General features: G+C 48.6%; 1 protein-coding gene across 1 annotated transcript in view; it reads right to left on the bottom strand.

Moving 5' to 3' along the window:
- LOC119168700 (DNA polymerase theta-like) overlaps window positions 1–26,414 on the bottom strand; it is a 323,110-nt gene that overhangs the window by 185,710 nt on the left and 110,986 nt on the right. The window contains exon 14 of the mRNA XM_075867640.1: window positions 7,100–7,385. Within this exon, the coding sequence (XP_075723755.1) occupies window positions 7,100–7,385 (286 nt within the window). The remainder of the gene's footprint in view (window positions 1–7,099; window positions 7,386–26,414) is intronic.

Below are 26,414 nucleotides of genomic sequence, written 5' to 3'. Positions count from 1 at the left end.
GGCACCGGCGACGTTCCATGGCACGGAGCACGAGGATGTTGAGGACTTGTTGGCGGACTTCGAGCGCGTAGCCACCTTGAATCAGTGGGACGACGTGGCGAAACTGGGTCGTGTCTATTTCTATCTCGAAGACGGGGCACGTACGTGGTATCAGAACCGAGAGGAGCAGCTGACGACGTGGCCCGAATTCTCTCGTAGACTTTTGCAAACCTATGCCAGCTCTGATCGCCAAGAACGAGCTGAACGAGCTATTTTGGCCCGCGTCCAGTTGCCAAACGTAACTGTGACCACGTACGTCGAAGACATGACGCGCCTCTTCTGACGGGCCGATTCAAAAATGACGGAGGACAAGTGCGTCACTTGATGTGCGGTGTCAAGGACCAGCTTTTTGCCGGCCTCGCACGCAGCCCTCCGAAGACGGTCGCGGAGTTCTTCTCCGAGGCCGTGACAATGGAAAAAATGCTGCAGCAGCGATCCAACCAATACGACAGGCAAGTCAGTGGCATGTCTACTGCCGACATTTTCACCGCCACTAGAACCAGCAACGACCGTCTACGTGAACTCATCCGTGATATAGTATGTGAAGAGTTGCAAAAGGCTGGTGTAACAACTCATCCTACGGTTAGCTCTATTGCAACTGTGATCAAGGATGAGCTGCACCAGGCCCTCCGGAACACCTTGCCTCCTGATATAGCTGCACCAGTTCCTGCTGAATACCGCCGTGAGACAACCTACGCGGAAGCCTTGAAACGCCCTGATGCATCGCCGCCTTTACTCGTCCATCCTGTTCCTGCTGTTGCACTCCAGTCAGCGCAGCACATACCGTACTACGAAGGCACGTACACGCCACCGCCCTTGCCCTTTGTCCCTGGCGCTCCTGTCGCCCATCGTTCGGTGCCACCAGTTCAGTACATCGACGATCGGCACACGTCTCCTCGGAAGTCTGATGTTTGGCGCACACCTGATCGCCGGCCTCTGTGCTTTCACTGTGGAGAAGCTGATCACTTGTACCGCCAGTGCTCATATCGCCGTCTTGGGCTTCGCGGCTTCTCTGCGTACTCACCGCCACCCCGTTACGGCCAGAGACCGCGCGAAATCGAAAACTACCTCGCCCAGCAACATGCACCACCGTCTGTCGGGCGCCAGTGGCGCTCGACATCACCGAGGCGATTTTCATCAACGCCCCAGCGGTATTCTACCACACGATCTCCCAGCCCCCGCCAGGAAAACTAGCCCAAGCGACCTCTGGGGGCGGGGTCGCTGAACGTCGAAGCGCTGAAGACCTCCTATTGACGCAGAACCGTACAGAAACCGGTTTGACATCACATACTGCTGCAAAAGATGGCCAACTTTCACTCGACATAGCAGTGACAATTGATGATTGTGCAGTTAATGCGTTAGTGGACACTGGCGCCGACTATTCCATACTGAGCGAGAAAACTGACAACGCAGCTGAAGAAAGTCGTCACGCCGTGGCATAACTCGCAGATTCGGACAGCTGGTGGCCACGTCGTTACTCCACTGGGTGCCTGCACAACTAAAGTACAGATCCAAGGGTATACATTCGTAGCAAGCTGCCTCGTTCTACACGAATGCTCCCGTGACGTCATCCTGGGAGTTGACTTTCTACAGGAAAATGGAGCTATCATTGATCTGCAAGAGCGCCGCGTCACGTTCTCAGCCCAGCGAGCAATCAACGTGCAGGATGACGGAAGGTGTGTCGACGTACTCCGTATTACTGAACAGAGCGCGACGCTTCCTCCACGAGCAAGTGTTCTAGTCGACGTAACATGCTGTGGTTTGGGCGATGGCAATGTGGTGGCCGAGACAAATTTAGAACACCTCCTGCAACAAGGCATTTGTGTAGCTAGAAGTGTAATACACTTTCGTGAAGGCCGATCTAAATTGCTTGTAATCAACTTTAGCAATGAGCATTGACATCTGTTCCGTGGCACTTCGATAGCGTTTGCCCACGAAGTAGCAAACGTCACCAACTGTCTCACGTCAGAACTAGTGGATACCACCGACACGTCAATGAGTAATATTGACATCAATCCTGATCTGTCCACCGATAACCAGATTGCGCTACGAGCGCTCTTGTTCGAGTTCAGGTCTTGCTTCACAAGTTGCTCAAAGATCCGCCAGACGTCTATCACTCAACACAGCATCATCACGTACGAGGACGCACGCCTGATATACCAGAACCCCTACCGCGTGTCGGCTAAAAAACGTGAAGCGATACGTACGCAAGTCAGCGAGATGCTTGGCGATAGCATTATTGATCCATCTAACAGCCCGTGGTCATCTCCAGTCGTACTTGTCAAAAAGAAGGACGGGTCGCTACGCTGCTGCGTCGACTACCGAAAGCTTAACAACGTGACCAAAAAGGACGTGTATCCGCTGCCACGTATCGACGATTCGCTGGATAGACTTCGTCGTGCCCATTATTTCACTTCTCTCTATCTCAAAAGCGGGTATTGGAAAATCGAGGTAGATCAGCGAGACCGTGAGAAAACAGCCTTCGTGACTCCAGACGGCCTACACCAATTTCGAGTGCTCCCTTTTGGCTTGTGTTCAGCGCCGGCAACTTTCCATCGAATGACGGACACTGTCTTCACAGGGCTCAAGTGGCAGACTTGTCTTGTCTACCTTGATGATGTGGTGGTCTTCTCTACCACGTTCGAGCAGCACTTTCACCGCCTGCCCAGCTTGCTGGAGGCTATTCGATCGGTGGACCTCACACTAAAGCCACAGAAGTGCCACTTCGGCTATAAAGAACTAAAATTTCTTGGACATGTAGTTAGCACCGAAGGAATCCGGCCCGATCCGGACAAGCTTGCCGCTGTTGCCGAATTACCAGCTCCTGTCGATAAGAAAGCCGTCCGGCGCTTCCTTGGTTTGTGCGCCTACTATCGCCGGTTCATTCATGGCTTTTCACAGATAGCAGAACCTCTGACTCGTCTCACAAGGCACGACATGCCGTTTGTCTGGGAAAGCGAGCAACAAGCAGCTTTTGATGAGCTGCGACAGTGCATGCAATCAGCGCCCATTCTCGCTCATTTCGATGATGATGCTGACACCGAGGTCCATACCGGCGCTAGTAACATTGGGCTCGGTGCAGTGCTCGTTCAGCGTCAAGAGGACACCGAAAGAGTCATAGCCTACGCCAGCCGCTCTCTATTCCGTGCCGAGGCGAATTATTCCACTACGGAGAAAGAGTGCCTCGCAGTCGTGTGGGCTATCACCAAGTTTCGTCCGTACTTTAATGGTCGTCCCTTCAAGATAGTGACGGACCATCACGCGCTCTGTTGGTTGGCAAGCCTGCGTGACCCTTCAAGACGGCTAGCACGGTGGAGCTTGCGGCTGCAGGAATCTGATGTCACCATCGTCCATAAGTCCGACCGTAAGCATGAAGACGCTGACACACAGTCACGTGCACCCCTTCATGTCGTCAGTCAGGAAGCAGAGGAAGACGAAGGCTTCCTGGGCGCTGTTAGCGCATCAGACTTGAGCAAACGGCAGCGAGATGACGCAGAGATTCGTCCAATCATTGATCATTTAGAGGGCCAGGGAGCTATCATACCACGTCATTTATCCCGCTCGTTGACGTCGTTCTGCCTGCGAGACGGTGTGCTGTACAAGAAAAACGCTCGTTCGAACAACCGTGCTTACCTCCTGGTGGTTCCTCGAGACATGCGAGACGACGTCCTCTTCGCTTGCCATGACGAACCCACATCCGGTCATCTGGGCTACTCAAGGGCACTTGCTAGAGTGAGCGAGAGGTACTATTGGCCAGGACTTTCAGCAAGCATCAAGAAATACGTCAAGAGCTGTCGGGAATGTCAGCGCCGAAAGCAACCATCTGTTAAGCCAGCTGGTTTGCTTCAGCCCATCGAAGCACCCTGCATGCCATTCGACCAAGTCGGCATGGACATTCTCGGGCCATTTCCCCTGTCTGCGGACAGCAACAAATGGGTGATCGTCGCGACCGACTATTTGACACGCTACGCTGAGACGCAGGCGATCCCACGAGCCACGGCTGCTGAGGTAGCACAATTTTTTATGCGCCACATCGTGTTACGACACGGTGCTCCTTCCAGTGTAATAACGAACAGAGGGACGGCATTCACGGCGCAGCTTACGGACGAAGTTTTCAAACTGAGCAACACCAGACACCGAAGGACAACTGCGTACCACCCGCAAACCAACGGACTTACCGAGCGACTGAATAAGACCCTCGCAGACATGATCTCAATGTACATCGATGTACAGCACGAAACATGGGACCAGATCTTACCTTACGTGACCTTCGCGTATAATACCGCCGTGCAAGAGACCACGCGATTCACGCCATTTCGGCTTCTCTACAGCCGCGAAGTACAGACCATGCTAGACTCTATGCTACCGTGTCAAGACGAAGACGAGTTGGCAACTGACGCCAAAGAATTCGCAGAGCGTGCTGAGGAATCCCGGCAACTCGCGCGACTGCACATCGGCCAGCAACAACAGGCAAACGCACGACGCTATAACACCCGCCACAAAGAAGTGTTTTACAACCCCGGAGATCAAACTTGGGTGCGGACGCCCATCCGCCGCCGTGGCCTTAGTGAAAAATTACTGAGCCGGTACTTTGGCCCATATAAAGTGTTACGCCGCGTCAGTGACATGAACTACGAAGTGGTTCCGAACTCAACACCCCATGCACAGAGTAGGACACAACTGAGGCTGGACGTCGTTCATGTGTTGCACATGAAACCATTTATTGCGCGTTGCTCGTAACTTTTCCTTTACTGCACAGCATTCTTTGTGTTTTTTGTTCATTTGTGTGAACTTGCTTTCTCGTTCATTGACGTTTCTTATATTGCATGCTCTTCAATTTTTACTTTCACTTTATCCAAATTTCCAATTTCTTTTTCACGTGCCTATGTAGTAGCATTGCGGTGCTGCTATGTACTTTTCTTTCCTCTTTTTGAGACTTGTTTTTTTTTTCTTTTTGGAAGGGGGGATAATGCCACCAGCACGTAGTGGGTCGACAGCAAGAGCGGCTCTCAATCTGGAGGAAAAAGAAGATCCCGTGCTTCTTCTTTGCTGGAGAGCCAGCCACGACTGACGCATCTCCTAGAGATTGCTACCTGGTTGTTTAATAAATCCCCCAGTACTTGTGACTAATCGTGACAATATAAATTGCTGTTATGGCTAAAATATCAATTTAAGACTTGAAAAAGTTTGTCAGTACTAGCAGTTATGCTTGTGTGTTACAAAAATGCATTCTGAAAAATTTATTTTTAAAGATTTACCACTTTAAAGGACCAGTGCGTTCCCTTAAGAGAACATCACAGTAAAAAAACACATTTTTTTGTAAAATTAAACACTTTTTTGTTTTTATTTGTTTTCAGAAGTTCAATTTCTCTAACAAACTGGAAATTGTAATTACCTAAACACAAAGTAGGTTGAAATCCCTCTTAAAGAGCACAAGGTGACTACTAAAAGCCTGAAGAGCTCACTCAGGGTTATCGCTCATTTCTATGACAAGAATTCAAGAATTCTATAGTGCTTTCAAGGCTTTGCATACGCATTTTCAAGGACCACATTGTCTGTTACAAAGTCAATTAACCAATGTCAGGGGAGGATAAAAGCTTGAAAAAACTGAAATTCATCAAAAAAGGGCAACGTCACTGGAGCAGACGTCAAAAACATGGCTCCAATGACATTTTCTTTCTAGACAATTTTCAATCATATTTTCTTAAAGTTGCATAGATAATCACTTGAAGTATGACACAAGTTACAAACTTTTACACAGGTAGGAACAACTAAGGAACAGTTATTATGCAATGCCTTGTAGCTTTTCCTGAATTTTCAGACCAATATCCACTATCTCCTGCTCTTTGGTCTCTGCAGCCTTCTTAAGGCTGTTTGACTTGATGATGCACGTTAGGTTACCGATTGTCTCTTATTTTTCTGCGCATGAGTCGGCTGTATCTGTTTATTCCTTAACAGCGGCTTCTATTTTCTTTTCCTTTTTTGAAAACATTTCGACCACCTCCTCAATGCAACATTCCTTTTTCTGTTTCTCATCCTCCCGCTCCAGCCTTTCTTCAGTTTCCCGAAGTGCACAGTGTTGGTTCTGTGCAGAAGCTACTAATGTTTTCAATTTTTTTATAATGGGCAAATTACATATAATGCCTGCTGAATTTACGGGCATCGCAAATAATGAGCTGTGAAATATGCGACAATGTCTATATTAAAAATAAACAGAAATTCAAGCATTTTCAAGGATTCGCAAAATTCTAGCCCTTTCAAAGCCTTGAAAACGAACTTTTCAAATTCAAAGCTTTTCAGTGATTTTAAGGACACGCATGAACCTTGTCAGTGTCTAGAGTACCCTGGAAATTGTCACCATGGCTGCTTGCCATTGCATTTCGCATGAGTTCACTAAAGCCACATGCTCAAAATAACCATGATTGCCAAGCTCTAAATCCTCTTGAAAACATATCCTTTCCACATAGATGAGCTGTCACTTATGCCACTAAAGTGCTTTTTTTTTTCATATGCATTTTTGGGAACTTACTAAAAAACTAGTAATTACATATTTGAAATCATCATGAAAGCCCACATATTACCTCTTGCTTGTATTAGTAGGTCTTAAGGAAAGGAACAGACCACACATGACTCCACTCAGGCGAGCAAGCCCGACCGAATCGCTTGTTAAGAGCCCTGTTGCTCAGCCTTCAATACACGTTCTCTAGACCTCCGGAGTGACATCACTGTCCTAGGCTACAGAATAATGCAAATTTTTTTCGAAGTGCATCTCATCTTAAAAGCTTTGGCTTCAGCTCACACACTTAGCCAGAAGCCAGCTGCAGTCATCAAACATTTGGCATTTAAGTGGCTGCTTTAGTTCTTACACCAAGGTTTCAAAAACCAACCAGAGACTGAATATGTACAAGATTTCTCACCACAGCTTCCAAATATTTGCACAGTGCAACCCAGGTGCAAGAGACATTCTATTATGCCTCTATAATAGACAAACAATCAGCCAAGCACTGAACAGAGGTACGAATGCATCGACTCGTTATCGACTGTAGAGTAAACAGCGTACCAGCAAAGGTAGCTGCCCCTTGTTGCAGCGACTGGAGCAGGCCACGAGGGCAAGCGAATATGCGGGCCACCTCTGCCAGGGGTCGTTCAGAAGCCAGCAGCTCCAGGGCAAGCGCCAGGTAGAAACGGCGACAACCGTCCAGGAGGCGACCGGGAGGTGGGGCTCGGCCCGCGGCCGCCCGGGCCACGCATGCTTCGTCGACGCCCACCAGGCCCGCAACACGTCGTTGGGCAGCGGACAGGCGCTCCCACAGTCTCTGGTAGCGGCCCCAGTCTAACGAGCCTAGCTGCAAGAGGCACACATGAATTAGAGTAGCGGCCCTGCATTATCCCAGAGCCGGGGTGCTCAATCTTACTGGCCTGGTTCAAGACCTCCTATGTCTTAAGTTTGCAAAACTGGACGTAAATTGGGTTGTCCAGCACAGTTAAACATGGCTTAGGACTGATAAGCAGTTATGTAGTATTATACAGTGCTAAAACAGTGTGATAGAATACCTTCTAAGAAATAGCGCATCAGCCTAGCATGCAAGAGGTCCATGGTTCGAATGCCGGTGCCGGACAATTTTCAGCCATATATTCAATTATAACGCTAGATGAGACAACCATCAAAAAAGAAAAAAATGGTCTAAGGTGCAGCCTCACTGGCAACCACCTGCTGGATATGCACTCCCTCACCAGAGCAGAATTAGCCCCCTGGTGCAGTACTTGGCCACCATATTCCATGAAATTATCAATTAGCCCTCGCCTCTCAGTTCCCAGCGGCTGCAAACAAACTGTCCAAGGCGGCAGTCAGAACTGTGACACAGCAGAGGGTGCTAAGAATCTCTGGGTCCAGACAGGCCACTATTGGAATGTGAAATTGGCTACGTTTAATGCTAGAATGCTATCATTGAAGCTAGTCGAGCTACGCTATTCCAGGAATCAGAGGGTGTGAAATAGGATGTAATACAGTTCAGCGAAGTAAGGACACGTGAGGTTTATACAGTGCTGAAGAATGGACACCTCCTATGCTATTGTGGATTAGTTGACAGAATAGAACTAGGGGTCGGGTTTCTTAGACACAAGAATATTGCTGGCAACATAGAGGAATACTATAGCATCAGTGAGAAGGTGGCAACTATCGTAATAAAGTTTAACAAAAGGTACAAGATGAAGGTGGTACAAGCCTATGCGCCTACATCGAGCCATGATGATTATATAGTTGAATGCTTCTATGAAGACGTAGTCAGCAATTATTAAAGTACAGACACAGTATACTATTCTGATGGGCAAATTTATTGTCAAAGTAGGCAAAAGACAGGCCGGAGACCATGCAGAGGGAGAATATGGCATCGGCTCCAGGAATGCCAGAGGGGAGTTAATAGTGTCCACAGAACATAACAATCTACGGATCTTGAATACCTTCTACAGAAAACCAGCTATCCCTAAGTGGGCATAGTAGAGTCCAAATGGCAAAGCTAAAAATAAAATAGACTTCATTTTGTTGCACACCCAGGCAATGTACAGGGTGTAGAAGTAGTTGGCAAGATCCAATGCAGTGACCATAGATCGGTAAGAGCTCGAATTCAACAAGACCTAAAAAAGTCACAGCTTTGCCGCAATGGCAAAGCAATGAACGTGATAGCAGCAAATTGAAAGGTCACGCACAGAATGAAAAGTAGATTAAAATGTGCCCTGCGTTTCTCACGCACAAATGACGCATGAAGCGTACTCATAGATACAAATGCACACAAATAAGCGTCTCAGTTGTTACTTCACTGTGTCTGAAAAGCGCGAGCTTTTCGCAAACGGAGACTCCAATGATTGCAGTGACTTTTGTGCGCTTGGTGACTACAGCAGAATCGTTCCAGGTAAAGCCAGAGGCCAGCGAAAACGTACGATCCTCCCCTTTTCTCGTATGGGATATAAGGGCACACGAGGGAGCGTCGCTCCCTTTTTCTAAGCGGGGAAAAGCATGCGTGAAATATTAGAGCGCACGATCGTGCGATGTGGCAACGCACATTTGTTGCACCATCTTGCTGGTAGTGATGAAAACACAATTCCCCCCCGAGATGCTCGTGAGCAGCAGTAAGTGGATAGCTTGCCGTTTTAACGTTGAAGGACGTGCTCCAGGGTGGATCAGTGGTTAACACCTCGCTTTCACGATGCAGAGGTCCCATGTTAAATTCTGTGTGCAGGAGTGTTTTCTGTTTTTTTTTTCCTTTCTTGTATTATCGTATATATAGATACATATACAGTGAGTGACGGCGACGCCGACGTCAACACCAGTAGCAAAACTTTAAATCCAGCCGAGAGTGTCCATATAATCGGTATTACAATAAAAAGCACAGGCGTAAACTGATACACAAGAAGCCAGTCAATGAGCTAGTGGTGAGAGCGATTACAGGAATTCAAAGTTTCTATTCAGAATAGATTCAAGCACCAAACAGGGTGACCGATGTTCGCATAGACACCATGAATGATAACCTTACTACTATCATCAAAGTGTGTGCAATGGAAGTCGGAAGTACAGTCACTGGCAAACTATCCTAAGAGACAAAAAATCGCGTTAAGAGATGACAAACCATGCAATCCTCAAGTGCAACAGACAAAATAGAGCTAGCAAGACTTTCGAAGTTAATCAATAGACATAACCTAGGCAAGATCAGAAGGTTAGTATGACAGAATCGAACAGAGGGTAAAAAGCAAAAAAAAAGCCTGAAAGCTGCAAAGGCAAGCTTGTGTATAGGCAAAAATCGGTTGTATGCATTAAAAGACAGGGAAGGCAAAGTCACAAGCAATATAAATAAGGTAGTTGAGGTGGCGGAGGAGTTCTATAGAGAGCTGTACAGAAGCCAAAACAACCAGAATGTCGTCGTAAGAAGCAACAATATTCTAGAGGAATTCGACATCCTACCAGTAACGACAGGGAAAGTAATGAAAGCTCAAGAAGGAATGCAAAGAGGCAAAGTTGCTGGTGAGAATAGGGTAACAACAGACCTGCTGAAAGATGGAAGAGAAATCATGTTAGAAAAACTTGCCAGCTTATCTACGACGTGTCTCTTTACGAAAAGGGTACCAGAATCTTGGAAGAGCACCAACATCGTCTTAATCCATAAGAAAGGAGATGTAAAGGACCTGAAAAATTACAGGGCGATCTGCTGTTTTTTTTTCTAGAAGTTCTTACAAATATTATAAATAATAGAATTGAGGTGACGTCAGAATTCAATTAACCAAAGACCAAATAAAATTTCGTACAGGACCATAGTCATACTATAAATCAGGCGATAGTACAACCAACCACAGTACATAGCCTTCATAAATTACGAGAAAGCGTTTGACTCGGTCAAGACATCAGCAGTGATGCAGGCACTACGGAATCAGGGCATCAACGAATCCTACATGAACATATTGGAAGAAATCTACAGCGGATTCACACCTACAATAATCCTCCATAAAGAAAGCAGCAGAATTCCAATAAAGGGGAGTGTAAGGCAGAGATACACAATCTCTCCAATGCTATTCACCGCGTGTTTACAGGAGGTTTTCAGGGCTCCTGGATTGGAAAGAGTTAGAGATAAGAGTAAATGGAGAGTATCTTAGTAACCTGCGATTTGCTGATGACATTGCCTTGAGTAAATGAGGGGACGAATTACAGCTCATGATTACTGAACTGGACACAGAAAGCTGAAAAGTGGGCCTGGAAATTAATATGCATAAAACCACGGAGTAAGATAACAGAGGAGTGCCGACTCTGCTTGTCTGGAAGGAACACGTCTTGCAACGCCGCTTCATTCTTCACGGTTTGTCTGCCAGGTGGCTCTACAAATGGAGGAAAGTGGCAGAGGAGAGGCGCTGCCCCCAAGCAGAGTCGCGGGTAGAGGCTCCGTCCGTCATTGCTAGAGCAACGGCACGGACGCACGCTTGGCCGCATTAGTGGGTCTGCTCCCCTATCCGTTTTGCCGTCTGCTTCGTGCATGCCTTACGTCTGCTACAAATTCTTTCCTGAAAAGAGCGTGACTAATGCAGTTTGCGGATCGACGTTATGAGAAGAAATAACCCAAATGTATCTCTTTTATTCAAAACAGGCCAAGTGCCTGACATCTTTAACGTGGACCACTTAGAATTATACAATGGTGCAACAACATACATAAACATAATATATACATAAACTTCATACATGAGGTAACATTTAAAAAAGTGAGCTTCGATCTGGCACAGAGAGTTTCTGTTGTCGCTTATAGCAGTAGAGCTACTTGCGCTGCTTTCTGCCGCACATTGTTCGTGGGAAGGCGCACTCAAGCTCTTGTCTTTTCTTGGGTCCTTGGCACACGACCAACTGAAGAAGTCCTTTCCTAGGCAAGGCTGAGAATTTTCATTATCTGGGCAAAGAAAGGCGCCCACTCTATATGTGGTTGCAGACAAATTGATGTCTTCTCGCTCCTCGGTACCGTGTCTGTTGATTCCTCCTAATATTCAGCTTCGCTGAGTTGAGCCCCGCTTACCCAAAAGATGGAACGAATTTCTCCTTTAGAAGTCGAGACACTTCATTTACGTCTAGTAGAACGTTTCCTCTGTGTTCGCTGAAGTGCCTATCAAAGATGAGGTGCTTCTCAAAGTGTCGAGCACATATTTCATTTTTCGATTTCAGGTGTCGCATACTCAAGGGTACCGTAATTACTCGAATCTAACGCGCACCTTTTTTCCGGTTAAACGAATTCATAAATCACATGCACGTTAGAATCGAGGGCGAAAAAAAAAATTAATACGGTCATTCTATTGTCATCGGCATTTCCGAAATGGCCGCCCCCAACATGCGTCGGCATGGCATGTCGGCGATTTCTGCCTATGTGTTTCCCATGTGCGGCACTTCGTACCGTGCTGAGGAGTTCATCATCTTGTAGTGCATTAGCATCGACGGCATGGAAAGGCCGACTCCAAAAACTCGACGAGTGCACCACGATGCCGCTTTTAAAAGAAAAGTCATCGCGTGTGCCGAAACGGACGGAAATCGGGCCGCATCGCGGTCGTTCGGAGTTCCCAAAACGTGTGTGCGGGACTGGCGGAAACAAAAGCAGAATACTGTCGACAGCGAAGATTTACGCAAAGGCTTCAGTGGACCACAGCAGGGTCGGTTTCCGCAAAGAAGAGCTGCTCGGCGAGTATGTGATTGAGCAGTGAGCGGCACAGCGGCCCGAGACGACAGAACTGCTCCAAGTGCAGGCTATGCAGTTAGCCTTAGAAAAAGGGCTAATGCAGAGCCAGTTCAAAGCGAGCAGGTGTTGGCTAACTAACTTTATGAAGAGGAAAGGCTTTTTCCTCCGAAGGCGAACGGGCATATGCCAAAAGCCGCCAGAGGAGTACGAAAAAAAACTTCACAGTTTTCAGAGGTTCGTCCTAAACTTGAGGCACAGCAACGGCTACCTGCTTGTGCAAATCGGAAATGCCGATCAGACGCCTCTTAACTCCAACATGCCTGGCACCACAACTTTCGAGAAGAAGGGGGCGAAGCAAGTTTGCGTGCTGACATCGGGCCACAGTAAAACTAGAGTGACGGCAATGCTCCGTTGCACGTCAGATAGGCACAAGCTTCCCCCGTACCTCATATTTAGACGGAAGACGCTCCCGAAAGGAGTCGTTTTCCCAAGTGGTGTGATCGTGCGGGCCAACGAGAAAAATGGGTGCGCGTTGCAATCGATGTCTTACTTTTTTTTTTCGTCGTGGAAACCGGGTGTGCTTTGCAATCGAGGGCGAGATAAAATCGAGTAAATACGGTACTTTTTGATGACACTGATACAGTAGTAGCGGATCGGACGGGGCCGCAAATATCAGAATCTTCTCCCGCCATTTGCCATAACCAGACTTGCAGCCGGGAACAAAGCACTTAATTGCCCTCTGTCCGGTTGCCCCGCCTCTTCACACACGAATACGAAGTTATGTTGTCCCTTCAAGCATTAATAAGCACATTCAAGACATTTTAAACAAAGGGTTTATTACGCCAACACTGGCACTCAGGCGTCTAGGCGTGGAAAACAAGCATACGTCTGCTCTGCCATTCTTTTTCAGCAGAATTTTTCATCTGCTTTGTCTAAAGATCTGTAACAGTGTTTCGAATATATGTAAAAAAAGCGGTACGATGCCTTCAGTTCATATCTCATAATGAGCAGGCATATACACATTTCGTTTGGTTGTCATACTGAGGCAGCCGAGCAAACAGTTTTCTAGCAGACGAGACGCTCCCCGCTCCTTGCTGCCACAGCTGCCGCCACTGGTTTCCACCAGTTCACACATGCGCTCATTAGCCCAGCTGTACAGATGGAGCTGCGTATTGTGATAGCGCCGAGAGAGGAGGAAGCATGTGCAAAAGCAGGAAGAGGAGCAGACAAGGACAACAAGGAAATGAGTTAGACCTCCGCGTGCGCATCGCTTGATGTGTCCCGCGCGAAGGCATGGGGCGGCGGCGGAGTCGGCACTCCTCTTTTATCTTACTCCGCGGCATAAAACTAAAGAAATGTGCAACAGTCTTACCAGAAAACAGTGCTTTGTAATAAGTGGAGAGTCTTTGGAAGTGGTAAAGGAATATGCCTGCTTAGAACAGGAAGTAACTGCGGAGCCGAATCTTGAGGGTGAAATGGAAGAACAAGGGTGGGGTGGATCACATTCGGCAAGCATTCTGAAATCATGAATGGTAAACTGCCACTAACCCTCAAGAGGAAGGTATATATAACAGCTGCATCTTGCCAGTACTTACCTACAGAGCAGAAACCCGGAGGCTTACAAAGAGGGTTCAGCTTGGATCAAAAACGACGCAGCAAGCGATGGAAAGGAAAATAATAGGTGTAACCTTAAGAGACAAGAAGAGAGCAGACTGGGTCAGGAAAAAAAACTGGGGTTAAAGGGGGACACAGGTCTTAGAAGGCCGAAAATCACGAAAAAATTTACTTTATGCAGCTGACATTTTCAGAATCTGTACCAATTTCGCACTTATATGAAAAGTTTCTAGCTCCTCGCATCATTATTTCTGGCGCAAAATCAATTTCTAACACCCCTGTGAGGTGAATATGAGTGTAGATAAGCGCTAAAATCCTGCTTTTTCTGCACCGAAATGTTGCCGTTACCACAGTGTAAGAATAAGTTTGGAGATGACACTGCGTCCGACGTCGCGTCCAGATTGTGTTCACCGTCAGGGCTGTTTTTGTTTGATGCGACAGATGGCACTCGCGGAGGGCGGGCCAATGCCATGGAGGAAAGGTGCTCACTGGTGAGCGACTCGATCCAGGTATAGAAGGTTATTGCTGCAGGGCCTCGCTGGTTTATTACGCTTATCGCTAAACGCACCAATGCCGAGGTTTCGCTCTCCCCCCTCAAGCTGACGAAACGACCTCGTTTGTGGGCGAACTACGCGACGGGTCGTCAGGGTGGAGTTCGCCGCGCGTCGACAAGCAACAAAAAATTTATCCGTTCACGATGAATTTCCTCGCCGCACGCACAACGGAAGCTACTGGCAACAGGTAGACTGCTTTTAAAGACGTGTTCGCAACGATGTTGCGGTCTCCATTCGAAAATGCAGCAGTCTTATGTGAAAAAAATGAACACATCGGCACTCATGTAGCCTCGAAACTGATGAGCGAGTGCGCAAGTTCGGCTCACGACATTTACATGTAATTCAGCCACAAAATATCGCCGTGTCATTGGACGGATGGCGTGCACATTCGTCGCACATCGGCGTCAGTACCGTCACCGAACTGATAAGCGGCCTAGCCGGCAGACGAGCACACAGCGATAACTTGCAGCAGGACTTGAAGAAACGATATGCTCATGGAAAAAACGTTTTTTTTTTTCTCAAAACACAGATTTTGACCACTTTCCATGTTTGCTTTTTCTGTAAAAGTGGACCCAGGACAGCTATAGCTGTAATTATTTTCGCACAATGTAGTTAAATGTGCACAAAAACAATGCTGCGAGCCGATTTTGAGTGTGCCACTCCAAATTTTCTTATTTTATAATAACATTTTTTGTTCTTTGTTATATGCAATGAACTTTATCGCACTGTAATTCGAGAAGTACTTGTTAAATTTTCGATCAGCTTGCAGCGTTGCACTCTTCTTTAGGCTTTCTAGTATCCATATATATTGTGATGGCGCGGGATCGTCGATTAAACGGAGGACGACTGACAAAAAGACTTTATCAAACTCTGCAAAAAGGCAACCACTACTTCTCCGTCCTTCTGACAAAATGTTCTCACGCTGTTTCTTTGTCCTCGCCACTGCACATACACACGTCATAATCCCCCCTTAAATAAAAATATGTATCGATGGTGCAGGCTCACACAGCAGAAAAGAAATCTATGGTCACTGAAGGTATGGCTTCATCTGAAGCACATGAACAATTTCTGGGGAACATCTTCGGCGCTCTGAACTTTGAGGGCCGTCAGGAACAATCTCTTAATTCACCTCGCTGATGCGTCAGAGAACCTTGTAAGGTCCGAAGTATCTCCATAACAGTTTTTCAGAAAGGCCACGACGACGAATGGGTCTCCAGACCTACACCTTATCACCCACGTTATATGTGACGGGTCTGTGCCAGATTGTAGTGCTGGGAGTCACTGTCTTGTTGAAAGATTATTCACAAACGAGCAAGTTGCCGAGCTTCTTCTGCTCGCTGCATAAAAACTGTAGCTTCCGTCTCATAAGCTTCGTTTTCATGGAGGAGCATTGCGTCTAACCTTGTTGTAACATCCCGGCTGTAAACATGACTGAATGACGTCTTCTGAGTGGTCTTATGATGAGCCGTGTTGTTTGTGGATGTGCCGTAGGGCATAAAGTTTCCTAAAATTAACTAGAGGGGACTCTGGCGCTGCGATCGTTCAGCGAACATGGGAATGATGGGTAGTACATAGATTTGCCTAGTCTTCGTACTTGCAGGCAGCAAATTGTACTTGCGGCATCATTTATTGCTGGTTACGCTTTCGTTTTAAGAAAAAAACGAACACTTTAAAACTTTGTGACCCCCAATCGAAATGGTAAGCCTAAAGGAATAAGGTGGTGAAGCACAACCGGTGAACATTAGCTGATTTTTCTATCATGAGAAAACAGCTTCAAGCCACACGAACACATACGGAGCAAGAAGCAGGCCAGAAATACGAAGATTAGACAAATACTTGTACTACCCATCATTCCCATGCTCGCTGAAGCACCAGGCATTGCAGATTCCATAGACACTAGCACCAGAGTTCCCTCTAGAATATTGTCACGTGCTACAAAAGGTCTTCAACTAGGAAGAACTGAACCGGCAGGGAGACGCACCGAAAACTGGCAAGATGACTGCTTCAATAGTGAACAACTAGCCAGAGCACGCGCTGCTCCCGAACATCGTCTTCCATTCTCGTGGGCAGCCATGCCTTGCGCTCGCCGTAACTAGCGGCCAAGTGGAATTATTCCCCCTCTGCGAAAAAAAAAAAGCCATCACTCTGATGCTCGAAAAGTACAAAGGCAAAGTCGGGTCGAACCATCAGAAAATATGCGCATACACAAAAACAGCGATATGGTTCATGTGCAGTCGCACTACCGCGTGAAGTACGGCTTCAGGCGCACCACGTGGACAATCTCTGAGGAGTGCCTTCGCCGTCGTGGCGAGAAGGCGTCGTCAGGGACTACCTCGTAGTTCACATCGCTCACGCGTCGCAAGACTTTGTATGGTCCGAAGTAGCGACTGAGCAGTTTTTCTGACAATCCCTGGCTTCGGACTGGAGTCCACACCCAAACTTGATCACCTGGATGCTATTCAACTTGTCGATGACGAGCGTTGTAGCGGCATTCGTCTGTACTCTGCTGGTGCGTAACGTGTAGGCATGCTAACTGGCGTGCTTTTTTGGCGTACTGGGTAAGCTGCACAGCATCAGGAGTGATCAAAGCATCGCAATTGTGTGAAAGCATCGCATCCAGCATAGTCTGGACCTCACGTCCATAGACAAAGACGGAAAGGCGTGAATCGCATAGTTTCCTGGACGGCAGTATTGTACGCGAATGTGACGTACGGTAGCACCTGGTCCCAGGTCTTATGCTGGACATCTACGTACATAGATAACATGTCAGCGATGGTCTTGTTGAGTCGCTCTGTCAAGCCGTTGCTCTGCGCATGATATGCCGCGGTCTTGCGATGGCTCATGTAGCTGAGCTTGAATACGTCATGAATGAGCTGAGCCGTGAATGCTGTTCCTCTGTCTGTGATTACGCACGACAGGGCGCCATGTCGAAGAACGATCTGGTCCATAAAGAATTGGGCTACGTCGGAAGCAGTAGCGCGTTGTAGTGCCTTTGTTTCGGCGTACTTCGTCAAATAGTCGGTGGCTACTACGATCCACTTGTTGCCGGCAGATGATAGCGGAAAGGGCCCCAGTAAATCCATTCCTATTTGATCAAATGGCGCTCTGGGTGGTTCTATTGGTTGAAGAAGCCCTGCGGGCTTTAGTGGCGGGGATTTGCGGCATTGACATTCCTGGCAGCTTTTCACGTATCGCTTAACTGATGCAGAAAGCTTAGGCCAGTAGTATGCTTGTCGAACTCGAACCAGAGTTCGGGAGGAACCTAAGTGACCAGATGTGGGCTCATCGTGGCAGGCAAGAAGAATGTCGTCACGCATGTCAGTTGGCACGACCAGAAGATAGCTTCTCTCATTGCCGTTGGAGTTTTTCTTATACAGGGCCCCATTTCGCAGACAGAACGATGACAGACTTCGAGAAATACATCGAGGTATGGAAGAGTTGCGTCCTTCAAGGTTTTCGATAACTGCGCGAATTTCATCGTCCGCACGCTGTCGCGTAATCAGATCTGTTGTAGTAAGGACCCCAAGGAAACTATCGTCATCCTCGGTGTCGTGGCCACAAGCTTCAACAGGTGCACGGGATAATGAATCAGCATGTTCGTGCTTGCGGCCCGATTTGTAAGCGATCGTGAAATCGTATTCCTGCAGACGAAGACTCCATCGTGCCAGTTGCCAACACAGGTCCCGTAGGTTGGCTAACCAGCACAACGAATGATGGTCGGTCACTACCTTGAAGTGGCGTCTGTAAAGGTAAGGCCTAAATTTCATTGTGGCCCATACAACAGCGAGGCACTCTTTCTCTGACGTGGAGTAGTTGACCTTGGCGCGAAAAAGAGTGCGGCTAGCGTACGCTATCACTCGCTCTGTGCCCTCTTGTTGTTGTACGAAGACAGCACCAAGACCCACGTTGCTGGCGTCAGCATGAATTTCAGTATCAGCGTCTTGGTCAAAGTGAGCGAGGACTGGTGGTGTCTGCAAACGCTCCCGTAGTTCAGAGAAAGCCAACGTTACTAGATACTTTTCCAGTTGTCAAACTCCGCCTGGACCGCCGCACAAACTTGACCCCTCTCTGTTTACTGCCGCCAGGGGCGCTCGCGCCACGGTCGGCCCGATCGAGCGCGTCGGCGCGCAGCTGAACAGGCAACTTTCCCCTGCAGTTCAGCGCAGTAGCGGGTGCTGTTCATAGGTTCTGCATGCGTTTTCGGCTAACATTTTCCTTCTATTTGAGGCAAGTTGCCTGCTATTATACAGAAAACCGGAAAACGCAGACTGGGCGGCTTGTATTGCTCGCGAACTTTCGATAAAGAAAGCACCGCGTATCGCGAACGTGCGTCAGCACGTTGGTTAGATTAGAACAGCTAGTGGTTAGAACAGCTAGATTATTTTCGCACACTATCACGCCCACTCGCACGCGTGGTTGCTTGTGGCAGTTGGTATAACAAGTTGCTTCTTGAAAGCGCGAACTACCGGCGAGGACAAGAGAAAAACGTCAACTCAAAGCGCTCGTACTCACCTTTGCAGCAGCCCGGCTCCTAGCTCAGCAGCGGACGCCGACGAAATGTATGCACGCCCTGACAAACATTTATTTTACGCACAAGCAGGAGTGCTTCACATATCCAAAGAGCCAAAGTAACGGGCCAGCACACACTTAAAACACAAACGTACACACATTCAAAGAACCTTATTCGGCTGCTGCGTGATTGCTCACAGCAGGCGGGCCTTTTTGTTCGCTATTGCCACTTTTTGGCTGCTTCCGAGGCGGCGGTTCACATCCCGCGAGAAGAAATGCATGCGGGTGATGATAAAAAAGTTCAGCAGTTGGCACGTGAATGCTGAATTGTGCTGGTCACAACCGAGTCGAGAAAGGTGGTGCTTCTCCAACTCTTCCAACACTTTCCAAAATATGTCCCCGCAGAGATCCTCCTTGTCCAGACAAGCTGAAACTACTTTGCTGACTATTTTAAAAAACGTCAACATCTTCTGTGTTGGATGCTTTAAGCTGCCTTGCTTGAAGCTCCTGTAGTCGGTTAGGTAGCTGTCAGAAGCAAGCACAGGTGTGGCGCAGCTGATGTCTTCTATGCAGAGATGGCATGTTGCATGCTTGGTGAACTTGTGTATGACATAGCCACACAGGTAGTACACAACACTGTCCTCCACCTCACCCTTGAAATAGGCGTGGTCGCTTGGCCCTTGCTCAGATGTGTCAGCAGAAGCAGTTGTAATTTCCATCATTTTGGCTTCCACTATGTCATGCAGGCGGACTTTCTCTTCTTGGTGGGCGTCCTTCGTTATCTTAAGTGTGTCAGTCACACTAACGAGCACAGAACAGGGTGTGCCTTGCACACTGCCACGCAAAGCTGTCTTTACCGGTGTGTAGAGGCTGAGGAGGCGGAATATCTGACTGAAGTTGACAACCGTTGGATGAGATTCGTCACCTCCAAATGACCGTGCCAGTCCGAAGTGTCGCTGAAAAAGACATGCCTTTGAACTGCACTGAAATGTGCTAACAAAATGCACCAAGCAAAAACAAGAACAGCATGCTTACCTCCAAAGGGTCCTGGTTTAACTTTGCTGTAAGGACATAGTTAGCACCTTGAGCCAGCAAAAATGCAATGACGTCTATGGTGGACAGCAAAGTCACTCGTAAAGACTCTGTTGTTTGCTGTGACGCAAAAAGCTTCAGGTTCTCTTTGACTGCATTTCGCTCCGTCGTGTTGAGCATTTCCAGGAAGTCTTTCAGGATCTGAAAATATTAGTGTCATGATGTTAACATGCTGAACAAAGTGAGTGCTCAAGAACATACAAGGCTAAATCGAAATGAAAAGGGGTCTAGCAGTCACCTGTATTTCTTTCGAGTGGCGCCTCACTCCTCTCGATGGTAGCTTGATGTTTAAGGCATCAAAAAGATCATTCACCATCCTGGTGAATGTTTCTGTGCCTTCGGAGTCTTCCATGCCTGGCACCTTGGCTTCTCTGTACAGCTTGATGCCAGCTGCTGTGCTACGGCTGAACAGCTGTTAAAGAAGTGCATTCGGTGTAAAGGTACACGAAAACAAACAACGTGCAACGAGTAACACACAGACTATAGCAGTCAAAATACCTGGGTGGCAAGCCTGACACTCATCTTCTGAAGGTTATCAGGTGCAACATGGGCTCGCGTCAGTTTTGGTACGACTCGTAGGTGTTTGTCCTTTTCTGTGTCGAACAGTGTAACATAGTGACCAAAGTTGATCTTATGGTCACGTGCCTGGAAGTAAGAAAAAGAACGATTAAAATCTAACTCTGAACATTTGCACTTTTTTTCTTACCAATCCATAGGTATGTTTCTTCAGATGATTTCTGATGCACTTGATTATGTGCGGCACATCACAAATGAAATAAATCCTCTGTGAAGGCTCCCAAGGGTGTTCGATGTGATGGCACGACGAGTCCAGCTTGCCCGATATACCGAGCTGGGCCCACATTGAGCGGTTGTTCCCGGCTCCATCACTTATTATAGCAAGCACAGAGGCGTTGCTTTTGTGCAGTTCAAGCACAGCGCTCAGCACGAGTTCCGAAAGTACCTTCCCAGGGGCTGCTCCCTTTGTGGCGAAGCTTGCTATGGGCTGCACCCAGTCCTCAAACAGCGGCACAAACATGAGGACTAGGCCATGATCAGCAAGCTTATCAGTCGCTGTGGATGTTACGTCGCCATAGTCGACGAAGCCGTCCATTTTGCACGACGCCTTGTTAAATGCAACCGACTGCTTTAGTTTGATCTCGTCCAGCAGTAGAACGCCGCACCTTCTGATGTGACTCTTGCCCTGGAAGTGCGCCTTAATTGTACTTAGCGCAACTTCATTGTACCCGTACTTGCATGGGATGCCACTGATTATTTGACGCAAGCGGGCTTTAGTGGGAAGGGGCAACAGTTGCATGTCTGATATCAAGGTGTAAGCTTTTGGGCTGGAAATTTGCAACAACAGGCATGTCATCAGCCATTCGTCGTCATAACGCCTTCCGTTTTTCATTTTTGCCTTTGCTGCCATTACCGCCGTTTTAAAAGCAAGTTGCTGCTTTGCAGGAAGAACATGAAGCACACTTTCAATTTTAGCTTCAGTCACGTTACAAAGTTGCTTTTTCATAGAAGCCAGCTCTTTGCTCAGCCTCTCTCTCTTGAGCGTTGCTCGGATCACTTTACGGCGCAGCGTTTTCATGCACTTACTCTTGGGTCTGGGTTTGCGCACTTGGGAGTTCTTCATGCGCATCAAAAACAGTCTACCCAACGTTTTGCATTCTGTGCAGGTGGCATCCAAGCTCAGCGTGGTGCATGTTTTGCGTCGCCAAGTCTCACCCTCTTTACTTGCTACCGACGAGGATGATATTTGTGGGTAAAGCTTGGCAGGAAAGCCCTGACATGGCTTTAGCTTTTCCACATAGCTCAGCAAGCATGTTAGGTCATTCAATGACTTCACCTCCAGGTGCGAACATCCTGTGTACACAGTTGACGGTACAAGCCGCCCATTCGCACTGACTGAGAGACAAAGGTCGCTTGACAACGTCACTGCCTTGCCGACTCGGGGAACTGAGTTTTCTACTTCAAGTTTGTAGAGCACGACAACAGAATCAACGAGTTCAGTCGACCAGCCTTGCAGCCGCCGTCCCTCTTGCGCCATTGTCGATAGCTCCTCGAACAAGGACTGGGTACTATCGAGTGTGACGCTGCCTGACACAGAGCCGTCTCTCTCCCCATAGTCGAAGGTGTTCGGCGCTGTGTTTTCTTGTTCGGCGTCGTCCTGAACATTCCGACGCTTCGGTTGGAGGGGTGACCTCACGGCAGGAGCTTTGCGTTTCCGCAAAGGCTTCGAAAGATATTTCGGACAGTTGGGAAACAAGCGGGGTACGGCATCATCTTTGAGGCTCCACTTGTCTCGCGGTATGACGACGACGTCACCGCGGATGTTGTGCACGAAGTTTTTCACAAGGTCTGCTTCCTGAAAGTGAAGGTCGCACACAACACAAGAGCTCGTGAGCTCCCTGTCGCTCCTTGGGATCGCGTGTTGCCATTCTTGAAGCCTCGAAGTTTCGTTGGGCGGTTTGAAAAAGTGTCTCTTCTCAGCTGCGCTCTTCGCAGAGTCGTAGCCGCTTTTGCAGCCGGTCACAAAGCAACGGGGCATTGCTTCTCACTACACAGTCACAGCAGTCATCGACATTTTACGTCTATACACGGGAAACAAAAGCAAACGCGCACAACAACTCGAGCAGAACGATGCGGTCGCCTTCTGCGCTCGCAGGCCGGTTCCTTCGCGGTTGCACCTCTCACCGAACCGGGCCAATCGTGTCGCGCGCGCCCCCACGCGGCGCTCAATGGAAAAGCGTCACGCGCCGCGGCGGAGTTTGACAACTGGAAAAGTATCTAGTAACGTTGAGAGAAAGCTGTGTCCTGTTCTTCCTCCCAGACGAATGGAACATCTTCACGAGTGAGCCGAGTGAGCGGTTCAGCAATCCTAGAAAAATTGGCTATAAAGCAGCGATAGTGCGCGCAGAGTCCTAGAAAGCGACGCACTGCCTTCTTATCACATGGAACAGGAAACAAGGTCACGGCGGTACTTTTGTCAGGGTCTGGTCGAATACCATCCGCACTGACAACATGGCCGAGAAACTTAAGTTCCTTGTAACCGAAATGGCATTTTTTCTGGCTTTAGTGTCAGGTTAGCAGAGCGGAGCGCTTCCAGCACATTCTGCAGACGCTTCAGGTGCTCCTCAAAGGTGGCAGAAAACACGACAACATCATCGAGGTGAACTAAGCAATGTGCCACTTTAGACCGGTAAGAACAGTGTCCATCATTCTCTGAAATGTCGCAGGTGCAGAACAGAGGCCGAAGGAAAGCACTTTGAATTCATATAGGCCATCCGGTGTAACGAAGGCGGTTTTTTCACGATCTCGCTCATAAACTTCGATCTGCTAGTAGCCACTTTTCAAGTCTATCGATGAAAAATACTTGGCCCGCCGCAGTCTGTCGAGGAAATTGTCAATGCAAGGCAGCGGATAGACATCTTTTTTAGTCACGCTGTTAAGTTTCCTGTAGTCCATGCAGAAGCGCAGTGATCCATCGTTTTTCTTCACAAGCACGACCGGAGATGACCAGGCACTTTTCGAAAATTGGATAATGTCATCTTGCAACATCTCTTTGACTTGAGCATTTATAATGTCACGTTCCTTTGCCGAAACGCGCTAAGGGTGTTGTTTTATGGACGAGGCGTCGTTATACATAATTATTCGGTGTTTGGTGATCGGTGTCTGACGAACCTTCGAGGTGGACGCGAAGCACTCTTTAAATTGATATAGCAGTTCACGTAGCTCAGTCTGTTGTTGTTCCGAGAGGGTCGAGTTGACATCAACTTTTCCAAGTAGTGAAGTCACGTCGCTTGGTGTCGGTCGAAGCCCGTCGTTGGCTAATGTAAATGCGAAGCATTCAGAAACGTCTGCGATAGGGTAGGCGAAAGGGATGACGGTGTCACGAAACAGGTGCCGGTACTCGTTACTGAAATTAGTCACAAGTAGGGCAGAGTGTCCCCCATAAAGCGTGACGAGGCTGCGTGCAGCGCAGACACCTAGTGCGAACAAAACCGTCAAGTTGCCTTCGGCGACAACCTCACCATCCCGTAACTTGTCAGACACCACATCAACTAGGACTCTTGAACGCGAAGGCAACATGATGCTGTCGGCAGAAACGCGAAGCGTGCTGTCACGGATGTCGTCAGGTTTGTCGGAGCATCCAGCTGTCGAAAACGTCACGGTACGATCTCGAAGATCGATAATAGCGCCTTGCTCCCGCAAAAGGTCGACTTCGAGGATTAAGTCTCAGGAACAGTCACGAAGTACGAGGCAGCTGGCGAGAAACGTACGTCCCCGAATGCTCACTCTGATAGTGCACATGCCGATTGGGGTGACTACGTGCCCGCCGGCAGTACGAATTTGTGCTGCATACCAAGGCGTTACAACTTTCTTTATGTGCGCTGCCAGTTTCCCCGCTTATGATCGAGTAGTCCGCACCTGTGTCCAATAATGCACTAACGTCGTGGGGACCATAGACTACCACATGTATATCCAGAGAAAATCTGCTTCTGGCTTTCATCATTGTCGTCAGGGAATCGCTCCGTGTCCGTGCTTGCGTCGGTGGGAGGCCTTGCTTGCGTCGAGTGTCAGCGGCCTCGCTCCCGAAGGTCGCTGTCGTTAGTTTTCCCGCCTAGGACTTGGCGAGCGCGACGGCGCCGCTCCTGGGAGGCTCCGAAAATTTGGAAAAGATCGCCTTGGGGATGGGGACCGCGACTGCCGCCGCAGTGGAATGCGCTGCTGTGAGAGGTAATCTTCAATAGCTCTCGGTGTTTCGCCAAATCTCGGCCGTGGTGCGTCGACGACAAAACCCTGTAGTTTGAGGCGACGATAGGGACATTTCCAGTACACATGTCCAGCTTCACCACAGTGGTAACACAATGGCCATCTGTCCAGTGTGCGCCATACGTCTGATTCTCTGGGAAGTGGCTGTCGATTTTCTAAGTGCTGAATTGGCTGCAGCGAAGGAAGTGCATCCTGATGCATAGGATTAACGAAGCGCAGTGAAGCAGGAATATCTCGGCTTACAGCTTCTGCGTATGATGCACGATGTGGCTCCGCCGGGACAGGCGGGACATAGCTGGAAGGCGGCACTTGGAGAGCCTGTCGTACTTCGTTTCTGACAAGGCTGCAAATAGACCCTGCAGTAGGTTGGGACTGGCACTGAATCTTTTGTAGTTCGTCGCGCACTACCGATCGCATGAGATCGCAAAGAGACTCGATGTTGATATTGCCTGCCGCACCTCCGATGTGACCTATTGACGAAGCGGCACTCTCTTGCTGGTCGTACACAGTAGAGCGCTGCTGCAGCACTTGCTCCATGGTTGTAGCTTCGGTCGAAAATTCCGCCACGGTCTTTGGGGGACAGCGAACGAGGCCAGCGAAAAGCTGCTACTTCACTTCTCGCATTAAATAACGGACCTTCTTTTCTTCTGCCATATCGGGGTCAGCTCGACGAAAGAGGCTCGTCATGTCCTCGACATAGATCATGACGCTTTTATTCAGCATTTGGAGGCGCGACTGAATCGCTCGCTCGGCTCGTTCGCAGCGATCAGGATTGGCCCAACTTGCCAGCAGGTATAGACGAAAGACGCTCCACGAAGGAAAAGGCTCACGGTTTTGGTACCATGTACGAGCGCCGTCCTCCAAGCTCAAATACACGTTCCTCATTTTGTCGAAGTCGGTCCAACCATTGTAATCCGAAACCCCTTCGAACTGGGCCAGCCAGTCTTCGACATCCTCCAAGACGGAACCGTGGAACACCTTCGGCACACGTGGCTTCCACAGCGTATGATGCGTGGCTGCAGCGCTTTCCTGTGCGTTGGAGGCTGCAGCGCCTTCCGTAGTGTTCGGGGGTGTAACAAACGTCCTCTCAGGAAAGGTCCACGCTCAGGAGGTAGTCCTCGGAGTCTTCGGCTTGAGCGGTGGACAGGTGGTGTCACTGCAGGTACAGGGCTACCTGGAGGCGTTTCGAACACCGGCTGGGGGTTACCCAGCACCTCCACCAGTTGTCACGTGCTACAAAAGGTCTTCAACTAGGAAGAACTGAGCCGGCGGGGAGACGCGCCAAAAACTGGCAAGATGGCTGCTTCAATAATAAACAACTAGCCAGAGCACGCGCTGCTCCAGAACATCGTCTTCCATTCTCGCGGGCAGCCATGGCTTGCGCTCGCCGTAACTAGCGGCCAAGTGGCAATATATTAGAAAACTCCATGCCATGGGGTAGGATGTCATCCTAGTTCTTGTGTTCTACGTCTATATACATGCTGATCATGTCAGCCAGGGTCCTGCTGAGAACGTTCAGTCAGCTCATTGATCTGAGGACAGTATGCCGTTGTCTTCCTGTGCACGTGCCACTTGGTCACAAAATGATATCCAAGAGCTCGGCCTTGAATGCAGTACGTCTGTCGGTGATATT

Source organism: Rhipicephalus microplus, chromosome 6 (assembly GCF_043290135.1).
Source record: "Rhipicephalus microplus isolate Deutch F79 chromosome 6, USDA_Rmic, whole genome shotgun sequence".
NCBI lineage: Eukaryota > Metazoa > Arthropoda > Arachnida > Ixodida > Ixodidae > Rhipicephalus > Rhipicephalus microplus.
Note: the sequence above shows the minus strand (reverse complement) of the source record. Positions and strands in the feature narration are given on the sequence as shown.